This window comes from Mustela nigripes, chromosome 14, assembly GCF_022355385.1.
Source record: "Mustela nigripes isolate SB6536 chromosome 14, MUSNIG.SB6536, whole genome shotgun sequence".
NCBI classification, from domain to species: Eukaryota; Metazoa; Chordata; class Mammalia; order Carnivora; family Mustelidae; genus Mustela; species Mustela nigripes.
The window spans coordinates 26,419,684-26,431,309 of NC_081570.1; the positions used below are offsets into that span (position 1 = coordinate 26,419,684).

At 37.2% G+C, this 11,626-nt stretch overlaps 1 protein-coding gene across 5 annotated transcripts in view; it reads left to right on the forward strand.

Annotated features, from left to right (window-relative positions):
• The window catches only part of ZMYM1 (zinc finger MYM-type containing 1), a 30,464-nt gene extending 21,962 nt beyond the window's left edge, over window positions 1-8,502 (forward strand). For 4 of the 5 annotated variants that reach the window (XM_059377215.1, XM_059377217.1, XM_059377218.1 and 1 more), the window contains 3 exons: window positions 910-1,047; window positions 1,231-1,271; window positions 1,808-8,502. In XM_059377215.1, coding sequence (XP_059233198.1) covers window positions 910-1,047; window positions 1,231-1,271; window positions 1,808-4,117 — 2,489 coding nt within the window. In that variant the 3' untranslated portion in view covers window positions 4,118-8,502. The remainder of the gene's footprint in view (window positions 1-909; window positions 1,048-1,230; window positions 1,272-1,807) is intronic. The other variant, XM_059377216.1, reaches the window with a different exon arrangement.
• The last annotated feature ends 3,124 nt before the right edge of the window (window positions 8,503-11,626 follow it).

The window sequence follows — 11,626 nt, forward strand, 5'->3', positions numbered from 1 at the left end:
CATTTTTATAGGAAATAGAACTAGTTGAAAATACTTGGAAGTTCACTAATAGAAAAGCACAAGTAACCCAAGGCCAACTTTATATTCCATCAAAGAGCCTCATATATGACCATTGGTCCTATTTATTTAAAGTAAATGAAGCCATGGGCTTGTACATCATGTAAACTGGCTCATTATAGAAATCTTTGCAATACTAGCCTAGACACCAGTCTAGCTCCATTCTTGTTGAGGGTTATGCATCTTGAAGGAGTTAGAAATGATACCCATTAGGGCGCCTGGCTGGCTCAGTTGTAGAGTGAGCAACTCTCAGTCTTGGGGTTATGAGTTTGAGACCCATGTTGGGTATAGAGATTGCTTTAAAAAAAATAACATCTTTTTTTAAATGATGAAAAATGATACCCATTGGGAAATTCTTATTCCCCCCCCCATTGGGAAATTCTAAAGGAATCTCTTTCTTTGTGGGTAATTTCTGAGAACTTGTATGCAAAGGTAAAATAGGTTAAAAAATGGAAAATATAAGTTACCAGTCTAAGGTTATTAATGTGTTTTCCTAAAGAACCCGGCCATCCTTAAGCCATACTCCCAATATCCAGCAATACCTAAAGCTATTAGATTTTAAGATTTTGTTTATTTACTTACTGGACCAAGAAAGGGTGTGTACAAATAGGGGGAGCAGCAGAGGGAGAGGGAGAAGCAGGCTCCCCACCAAGTAGGGAGCCAGATGTGGGGTCAGTCCCAGAACCGCAGGATCGTGACTCGAGCTGAAGGCAGACACTTAACCCACTGAGCCACCCAGGTGCCCCAGGCTATTAGATTTTTGCATTGTTTGTCGAAACATCTGTTTTAAACAGTGCTTTCTGATTGATTGATTCTGCTTGTTTTTTGAGAAATCTTTTTATTTTTTTTCAGTAAATGTTTCCATGGTACATGATGCCTCAACGGATACCTTTTCTCCAAAGAAAGATACAACTCCAGTTATAAGCAATATAGTGTCATTGGCAGATGCTCGTGTTTCCCTACCCATCATGAATTCTGATGTCTTACAAGGTAAAATTGATAGGAAGGATACTTGACATACACACTGTTTTCCTATCCTTGATGAATCTATCTATATTCTAAGGTTGTTTTGTTGTCTGATATGAAATAAGCAATTGTAGTTTATGATGCTATTTTATAGCATATATTTTACAGCACGTAAGATCTTGAATTGATGATACTCTTTTATTTTAGCAGATACAGTATCTTCAGTAACAGCAAATGTCATTGTAGATGTAAGTTTTGTCCTTAATATTTTTGACACTGTCTTTTCTTTTTTAAGCATATTTTGTGCATATATGTGTATGTGTGTGTGTGTGTCCGTATATATATATACGAGCATATTCATTCCTGTTTTTATCTGAGAGCTCAAAAAAGTTGAGCAAGAAACATCTTTTGGTATTCATATTCAATCTCCCAAATGTCGGGTTTGACTTCAAATTATTAATAAGAATATTTAAATAGAAGTATTATTAGTCACAGTTTTTCCTCTGGGTTCTTTATTACCCTTTTCAATATTCTAGGTCACATGAGCAATAAAAATTATTTTTATTACAATTACATACCAAAAGATTCTTTGAACCTTTAATGCTAAATCTAGATTGCAACTTTATATTATAAATAATTGTTAATGTTTCCCCCTAGTGGAGCTCATATTTTAACTCACCCATTCATTTTATTGTGTTGTTAGAATAGATACGTATGATATTTTTAATCATTTGAAAACTGTTCAAACAAATGCTTTTCTCTTTTTCTCCCTAAAATTTCTAAGAGTTTACCCAGTGAATCAAGTAGTGGTGTTGCTACTAGTAGTGTTGAACAGCCAAGCCTTTCACCATCTTCATCAATACCCGGTCAGCCTACGGTTGACTCCAGCGTAGAAGTACAAAAAGATAAAGTGTCAGACCAAGATGCTTCATACAATATGAAATCTATGAAAATAAGTGAAGGACTGTGTCACCCAAAATTTACATCCAGAGTACAAAAAATTAAAGATAAGTCACAAAACATTAAAAAATCTTGGTGTTCAAATTTCCAACATTTGAAAAACAATATTAAAAAGGATGTGACATTCTGTTACTCATGCCAGTTGTTCTGTCAAAAAATTTTTAATTGTGGAGGAGAATCCTTTACAGCGCAAGGAATTTCTAATTGGAAAAAGACTCTAGAAAAATTCAGAAAGCATGAAAAAAGTGAGATGCATTTGAAGTCATTGCAGTATTGGAGGGAGTACCAATTTTTTGATGACGCTGTCAATGATAATTTATCTATTCATTCAAAACAGATTGAAGGAAATAAAAAGTACCTAAAGCTTATAATTGAAAATATTTTATTTCTTGGGAAGCAGTGTTTACCATTAAGAGGAAATGATCAGTCGATTTCATCTGTGAATAAAGGCAATTTTTTAGAACTGCTAGAAATCAGAGCAAAAGATAAAGGAGAAGAAGTATTTCGACTTACAAATTTACAAGTTGACTTCTATAATAGTACACAAATTCAAAATGATATTATTGAAATAATAAAGACTGAAATGCTTCAAGATATTGTGAATGAAATCAATGCCTCCTCAGCTTTTTCAATAATATGTGATGAGACAACTGATAGTGCCACTAAAAAACAGCTTTCGATTTGTGTAAGATACCCACAAAAAATGTCAAAGGCTGTCTTAATTAAAGAAAGATTCTTGGGTTTCATAGATATTGAAGAGATGACTGGGACTGACTTACATGGGACTATCAAAACTTACCTGCAGCAAATTGGAGTTGATTTAAATAAGATATGTGGCCAGGCCTATGATAGTACCACTAATTTGAGGGGACAATTTAATAAAATTGCAGCAGAATTCAAGAAAGAAGAGCCAAGAGCTTTGTACGTACATTGTTATGCACATTTTTTGGATTTAACAGTAATTACGTTTTGTAAAGAAGTGAAAGAACTCCGAAGTGCTCTAAATACTCTCAACTCTTTGTTCAACACTATTCATATGTCTGGGGAAATGTCTGCAAAGTTTCAAAACATTTTTAAGCTAAGTCAAAACAAAACGTGCAAGAAACATACATCAAAATCATGTTGGACAGTCCATGATCATATATTACTGTCTGTGATTGAGGGCCTTCCAGAGATTATTGAAACATTGGAAGTTATATCAAGCCATTCTTCAAACACAAGTTTAGCTGATGAATTGAGTGATTTGTTAATACTGGTTTCCAAATTTGAATTTATCTTTTGTTTGAAATTTCTTTATCGAGTGTTAAGTGTTACAGGAATTCTTTCCAAAGAGCTTCAAAGTGAAACTATAGATATTTTTTCATTGTCTTCAAAAATAGAAGCAATTTTGGAATGTTTATCATCCGAAAGAAATGATGCCTATTTCAAAACTATCTGGGATGGAGCAGAGGAAATATGTCAAAAAATAACCAGTAAAGGTTTTGAAGTTGAAAGACCTTCTTTTCAGAAAAGAAGAAGAATTCAGAAAACAGTAGATCTTGGCAATTCAGATAGTATGTTTTTTCCTACTTCAACAGAAGAACAATATAAAATTAATATTTATTACCAAGGATTGGATACTATATTAAATAATTTAAAGCTATGTTTTTCAGAGTTTGATTATTGCAAAATGAAGCAAATTTCAGAACTGTTATTTAAATGGAATGAACCATTAAATGAAACAACAGCCAAACATGTCCAAGAATTTTATAAACTTGATGCAGACATCATCCCAGAACTTAGATTTTATCGGCAATATGCAAAGCTTAATTTTCTCATAGATTATGATCATATCAACTTCATCAATCTTGGCTGTTTGTTTATCCAGCATGGTCTTCACAATAATATTCCCTGCATATCAAAATTACTATATACTGCTTTGTCTTGGCCAGTTACTTCAAATGCTGAAAATTCATTTTCTACACTGCCCCGCCTTAAAACATATTTATGTCATACCATGGGACAAGAGAAGCTTAGCGGTCTAGCCCTAATAGCTATTGAGCAGGAACTGGTAAATAAACTGTTGGAACCTGAAAGACTCAATGGCATTGTGGAAAAGTTTATCCATCAGATGAAAGAAACTAACACTTGCTAGTTCAAATTTACCTAAAAGAATTTTGTTATTTCTGCTGGAATGTTTGTTTTATTTCAAAATTTTATCTCCTAAGAAAAAGATTTTTTTTCATCAGAACATGTAACATTCACTTGATTCAAAATTCAAGAAACAGACTGAAAAGAGAAAAGTCTCCTTCTCCTTTTCAGTACCCATTCCCCCTCCCTGTAGTGTTTGTTCCTCAGATATCCTCCTGGAGATATTTTTCACGAATAGTACTCTGCAGTCCACACTGTTCTTCAGCTTGTCCACTAAACATATTTTTGAGATTGTCCTATACCCATGCATAAAGAGTTTGTTGATTTTTTTATAACTGCATAAAATTTCATTGTATGAACGTACCATAATATATTTGAGCAGTCCCTAACAATAAACACTTTAATTCTTTCCAGTATTTTGCTATTATAAATAATGCTGCATTTAATAACCTTGTACAGGGGAGCCTGGGTGGCTCAGTCAGTTAACCATCTGCCTTTGGCTCGGGTCATGAACTCAGGGTACTGGGATCAAGCCCCACATTGGGCTTCCTGCTCAGCAGTGGGGGGTGGGGGTAGCCTGCTTCTCTTTTTCCCTCTGCCTGCCACTCTCCCTGCTTGTGCCCTCTGTCAAATAAATAAATAAAATCTTTCTTAAAAAATAATAACCTTGTATGTAATTCCACATGAGTGAGTTACTGTAAGATAAAATTTTTAATTAGAAATACTAGGTCAGAAGATTTATGCATTTCTATTCTTGATAGATGCTGGCAAATTGCTTTCTATAAGAAGTATGCCCATTTATAGTTCTACCACCCATGTGTGGGATTGCCTGTTTCCTTGAATCTTTATAAGCAGTGTTCTGAAACATTTTGATCTTTGCCAGTCTGGTTAAAAATCCCAGTGAAATTTTGTATTTTCACTTAAGAATAAGGTGGGGGGGACGCCTGGGTGGCTCAGTGGGTTAAGCCCCTGCCTTGGGTTCAGGTCATGGTCTCAGGGTCCAGGGATTGAGCCCCGCATCGAACTCTCTGCTCAGCAGGAAGCCTGCTTCCCCCTCTCTTTCTCTACTTGTGATCTCTCTCTCTGTCAAATAAATAAAATCTTAAAAAAAAAAAAAAAAAAAAGTAAGGTTGGGTAGGGGTGCCTGGGTGGCTCAGTCTGCCTTCACCTCAGGTCATGATGCCAGTGTCCTGGGATTGATTCCTGCATCAGCCTCCTTGCTCAGCAGGGAGCCTGTTTTTCCCTCTGCCTGCAGCTCCCCCTGCTTGTGCTCTCCCTCTCTCTGACAAATGAATAAATAAAATCTTTTTAAAAAGGGATAAGGTTGGGTATCTACTTGAGCTATTTATATTTCCTTTTCCTGTGAACAGGAAACATGTTTAAACATGACTGGTTTTGGTTAACACAAATAGATGATGCAATATGAATTTTTTTTAAGATTTTTTTTTTTTTAATTTTTATTTATTTGACAGACAGGGATCACAAGTAGGCGAGAGGCAGGCAGAGAGAGAGATGGGGCTTGATCCCAGTACTCCGGGATCACAACCTGAGCTGAAGGCAGAGGCTATAACCCAGGCACCCCGCAGTATGAATTCTTAATCTACTTTGTGAATATATGACTAAATAACGCCCCCCCCCCAAAAAAAAGACTCTTTTTCTATCATTATACTTTAGAAAGGTTCAGGTGATAAAGGGAAATCTGTCCCTCAGAGACTTTAAGAATTTAAGATGTATCTGGGCCTGGAATCTTGTTTGTTTTAGGAATATTTCTCTGCCACTTCTCCCTTTCTGTTTCTTTCTCCTCAATTCTTAGTTGTTATTTTTCTAGAAAGAGCATCCATTTTATTTGGGCTTTTTAAAAAATGTATTTACTTAAAGGTATAGAAAGTATTCTTTTGATATTTTCTGTATACTAAGTTTCCTCATTGATTTCTATATACATGCTTGCTTTCTTGATTAGCCAACCAATGGTTTATTTACTTTTTTCATATACTTTCTTAGATTTATTTATCATCCTACCTTTTAAAAATATTATGGTTGATTTTAACAGAAATACAAAGAGCATATCTAGTAACATTTAATCCTATTAAATCCTAACATTTTACTAATGCTCCAGTTTTTATTTCAGAAATAAAATATTACAGAGCAAGATGAAGCTCTCTTGCAAATCTTTTACTGATAGCATTCCTCTTCTTTTCCCCAGAAGCAGTGGTTTTTGTGCTTCTTTCCATGCTTAATTTCTTTTTTTTATTAGTTTTTTTTTATTAACATATAATATATTATTAGCCCCAGGGATACAGGTCTGTGAATGGTCAGGCTTACACACTTCACAACACTCACCATAGCACATATCCTCCCCAATGTCCACAACCCAACCACCACCACCACCACCACCACAACCCTGTTTGTTTTGTGAGATTAAGAGTCTCTTATGGTTTGTCTCCCTCCCAATCCCATCTTGTTTCATTTTTTCCTTTCCTATCCCCCAAACCCCCCACGTTGCCTTTCAAATTCCTCATATCAGGGAGACCATATGATAATTGTCTTTCTCTGATTGACTTATTTCACTCAGCATAATACCCTCTAGTTCCATCCATGTCATTGCAAATGGCAAGATTTCATTTCTTTTGATGGTTCATGCATGTTTAATTTTGTACTTAAAAGATAGCCTTGTTTTGTATTTATAAGCTTTATATAGAACCCTAGGTTGCATTGTACATACCTTTCAGAAATTTGCTTTTTTCATTCAATGTTGTCTTTGAAATTTCTGCTTGGATTTGATTTATTTTAGCTGCTGAATAATACCCCATTATATGAATATAGATGTTCATCCTTTCTCTATTTAAATGGACATATACTCTTTGATTTTGTACTTTTATAATACTCCAATGAACATTTTTATATGTGGTATGCACTTGCACATTCAACAAATATTTTTGAGCAAGTACTGTATACTAGACACTTCTAGCTGGGGGAGACCCAGCAAAGAGTAAAATATGGCCCTAGCTCCAGTGAAACTCTACTTTCTAATGTGGTGATCCAAGAAAGATTGCCTGCCTAGAAGAGGTTGCCTACCACTTCTTTATGTAGATAGATGATAATACAGAAAAGAATATAGCCTCCACTAGGATAAAATATGAAACTTTGGAAGCTGTGGCCAGTAAAGGCCTTCCCCAACCACCTATCCCTGACATACCGATTGGGAAAGTCTGTTCTATGGTACTTACCTAGAAGTAGACTTGATGCTTAAAGGCTATGTTCATCTTCCACTTTAACTAAACCTCTGTTGTAAATTTTTTTTCCTTCTCACCATTATCTGAATGTCTCTGTTCCACACATCCTTACCAACATTTGGTACTATCATTTTACTCTTTTTTTTTTTTTTTTTTTAATTCATTGGTTTCTACTTTACCTTTTTTTAAAAAAGAAAATAGAAGGCAGTTAGTTAACCACTAGTATTGAATGCTTCTTGCATGTATTTTCATTCTTTTCTATTTTGTAATGAAAGTGCTTGGTACTATGAACTCTCCTCTGAAGTCACCTTTTGTCTACCATGTGTTTTTCTCATTTTCATTATTTTCTAGCTGTTTGCAGTTGTGGTTTCTATATTGTCATGGAACCAGGAATTAATGTCAAGAGGTTGAGGTGGTTTTTTTTAAATATTTAAATTTTGCTTTTACTTTTTTTCCCCTATAAAGTCAGAAACATAAGTCCTGGGCCTGAAAAAGAAAACTATAGTAATTAAAACAGCTATCTTGGTTGAATACCTACTGTGTAATACAGTATTTTGTTCAGTGCTTTACATACACTGTTTAATTTAGATCTCTCAACAACCTGTTCTTTTACACAGGAAGCAAAGACAGAAAGGTTATGGATCGCACAGTAAATGGTGAATGCGGGATTTGTATCCAGGCGGTATGACTCCAAACCCCATGCTCTCAGTCACCATGCTCTACTAACTTACACAAACTATTATCAGAAATACTCCTAAATAGCACCTGGGTGGGTCAGTCATTAAGCATCTGCCTTCAGCTCAGGTCATGATCCCGAGGTTCTGGAATCTAGCACCACATCGGCCTCCCTGCTCAGCAGGAGGCCTGCTTCTCCCTCCCCCTCTTCCTCTCCCCCTGCTTGTGTTCCCTCTCTTTCTCTCTCTGCCAAATAAATAAAATATTCTAAAAAAAAAAAAAATAGAAATCTTCCCAAATAAAAGATTAACTACCAGAAGTACATTAAAGAATAGAAGATCACATTGGGGCTCCCCTGGGTGGCTCGGTGACTTAAGCCTCTGCTTTTGGCTCAGGTCATGGTCTCGGGGTCCTGGGACCAAGCCCTGCATCAGGCTCTCTGCTCAGCAGGGAGCCTACTTCCCCCCTCTCTCAGCCTGCCTCTTTGCCTACTTGTGATCTCTTTCAAAGAAGTAAAATCTTTAAAAAAAAAAAAAAAAGAAAGAAAGAAAATAGAAGATCACAGAGATAGCAGTGTAGTTTTGATCTCCCCAAATCCATTGAGGCAGAAATCATGCACAACATCTACAACAAATCTCGATGACAATGAATCCCCATGGTCCCAAAAGAAGTTTAGGTAATGACAAACTCTTAAGACCTGAATGGTACTGGCTGTCTGTTTAGAAAGCCACAGAGAAAAAGCAGTGGGACAATAGATACCTTTGAGAAGAGATCCCTTAAATCAACAGGTTTCCACTAGAAAGCATGACAGGCTAATTAGAGAACAACAGACCCAAAAGAAGGTCCCTACAGATGTCAGTTAGCTGGTGAATTAGAGGGGACTGTGCTAAGTTCTGAAGATGTTGGAGTAGTCTAGGTCCTTATTAACTATTTTTTGTTTTTGTTGTTGTTCCTTATGAATTTGTGAAGCTAGCAAATAAAAGCTTTATTCCCAAACAGCTCAATTAAGGAGAAACTGCTGGCTATAGACACAAAATTGATCAGGACAGGGATAGTAGGGACAAAAGAAAGATAATGTACAAGACAAATGCAGGAGAGACTCAGAAGAAGCAAAATCTCAAAATGAGGTCATTTTGTGAAAATAATAGGATTTCATGAGCCTTGAAGCCAGAAAAGTTAATCCTTTCTACCTCCTAAAAGGATAAGAAAATGTATTTCACATAGACGTGAACAACAGAATTGTAGAATTCAAAACAAAAATAGAGAACAGACTTATCTTTACAAAACACAAAAATTAAGTGTTTTAAACCAAGTTATAAGAATTTAAGAAAACTATGAAAGCTAGAAATGAATTAGAAAGGCTCAGATTAGTGGATGAAATATTTTAAAAGGTCAGTGACAATTCAGGGAAGTATTAGAAATTAAAGGGGAAAAAATCACTTTAAAACTGAAAACTCGGAGAGTGCCTGGGTGGCTCAGGGGGTTAAAGCCTCTGCCTTCGGCTCAGGTCATGATCCCAGGGTCCTGGGATCAAGCCCCTCATCGGGCTCTCTGCTCAGTGGGGAGCCTGCTTCCTCCTCTCTTTCTCTCTGCCTGCTTCTCTGCCTACTTGTGATCTCTGTCTATCAAATAAATAAATAAAATCTTAAAAAAAAAAAACTAAGGCGCCCCGTCTTTCTTTGTTTTAAAGATTTATTTGAGGGCGCCTGGGTGGCTCAGTGGGTTAAAGCCTCTGCCTTCGGCTGGGGTCATGATCTCAGGGTCCTGGGATCGAGTCCCGCATCCGGCTCTCTGCTCAGCGGGGAGCCTGCTTCCCTCTCTCTCTCTGCCTGCCTCTCTGCCTGCCTCTCTGCCTACTTGTGATCTCTCTCTGTCAAATAAACAAATAAAATCTTTAAAAAAAACAAAAACAAAAACAAAGAAAGACTATGTATTGAAAAGATAGTGTGTGCCTAGGCATGTGACCCAGAATAGTCATGGCCAGAAATACTTCTATTGTTTAAAGAAAAAAATTCCTTTGAGAATCCAGGCCAAAAAGCCAAGACACTTCTAAGGGAAGGTAAATCTGATGATTTTCGTACTTTTTCATAATGACATTCTATACCAGAATACAAATAAGTAACATAAACTTACTCAGGATTTCATATCCAAAGAAATTGACTTTTTATTTATTTTTTTATTTTTTAGATTTTTAAGATTTTGTTTATTTGTGAGAGAGAGAATGAGAGAGAGCACGAGAGGAGAGAGAGTCCGAGGGAGAAGCAGACTCCCCACTGAGCAGGGAGCCAGATGTGGGACTTGATCTGGTACTCCAGGACCATGACCTGAGTCAAAGGCAGTCACTTAACCAACTGAGCCACCCAGTCACCCTATTTTTTTAGCTCTTTTATTTATTTATTTGAGAGAGAGCACAAGCATGGGGAGTGGCAGGCAGAGGGAAAAGCAGACTTCCTGCTAAGCAGGGAGTCCTTGATCCCAGGAAGCTGGGATCATGAGCCAAAGACAGACATTTAACTGACTGAGCCATATAGGTGCCCCACAAAATTGACTTTCAAGTATAAAAACCACAGGCAAACTATCGATATGCAACTTCCTGGAACCTTGTTTCCATGATCCCTGGACCTGAGTCATCTACTAGAGAATGTGGTTCAGATAACTAGATTGATTGGAGGGGCATTAACATGAAGGGTGACAGTTTTATCAAGTATCAAGAAGAAATAATAAAATTAGAATCCCACTCTTGAATAATAGATCTAGGCAGTGATCATCCATGGCTGCTACTGTCTCTACAGGAAGCCAGGCGTTCTATACTTCCCGATGGGAAGCATAGCACCAGCTGAGCAGTGCATCCCCTCAGAGGTCTGAATTTTAATTCCACAGGATTCTTCCAGGCTTTTAAGGATTAAGAATTCCAACCTCTCCTCTTCCTGTCCCCCCACCCCCCCACCCACCCACTCCTAGTGCTAGAGGTGGTAGAAGCTCTGGAATTGCTGCTTCTATAGCACCTTAGTGCTCTCACTGTGCCTTCTTAGCTCTATAATTCAAATAACTCATGGTTTCAGTCTCCCGGTCGATATAGAACCATCCACGAAGTAATCTTGTCAAAATAATTCAATCTTTAATTTCATCAAGACCCTAGATCTAATACTCTGGTTTCTCTTCAGATCAAATGAATATTTTGCCTTTAAAAAAAAAAAAAAAAGTTAAGGGGCACGTGGGTGACTAAGTAAGTTGTTAAGCATCCACCCTTGGCTCAAGTCATGATCCCTGGGTCCTGGGATTGAGCCCTGCATTGGGCTCTCTGCTTGGCGGGAGGCCTGCTTCTCCCTCTCCATTCCCCCTGCTTGTGTTTCCTCTCTCACTGTCTCTCTCTGTCAAATAAATAAATAAAATCTTTTTTTTTTTTTTTTTTTTTTATTTGACAGAGAGAGATCACAAGCAGGCAGAGAGGCAGGCAGAGAGAGAGAGAGAGGGAAGCAGGCTCCCTGCTGAGCGGAGAGCCCGACATGGGACTCGATCCCAGGGCCCTGAGATCATGACCTGAGCCGAAGGCAGCGGCTTAACCCACTGAGCCACCCAGGTGCCCCAAATAAATAAAATCTTAA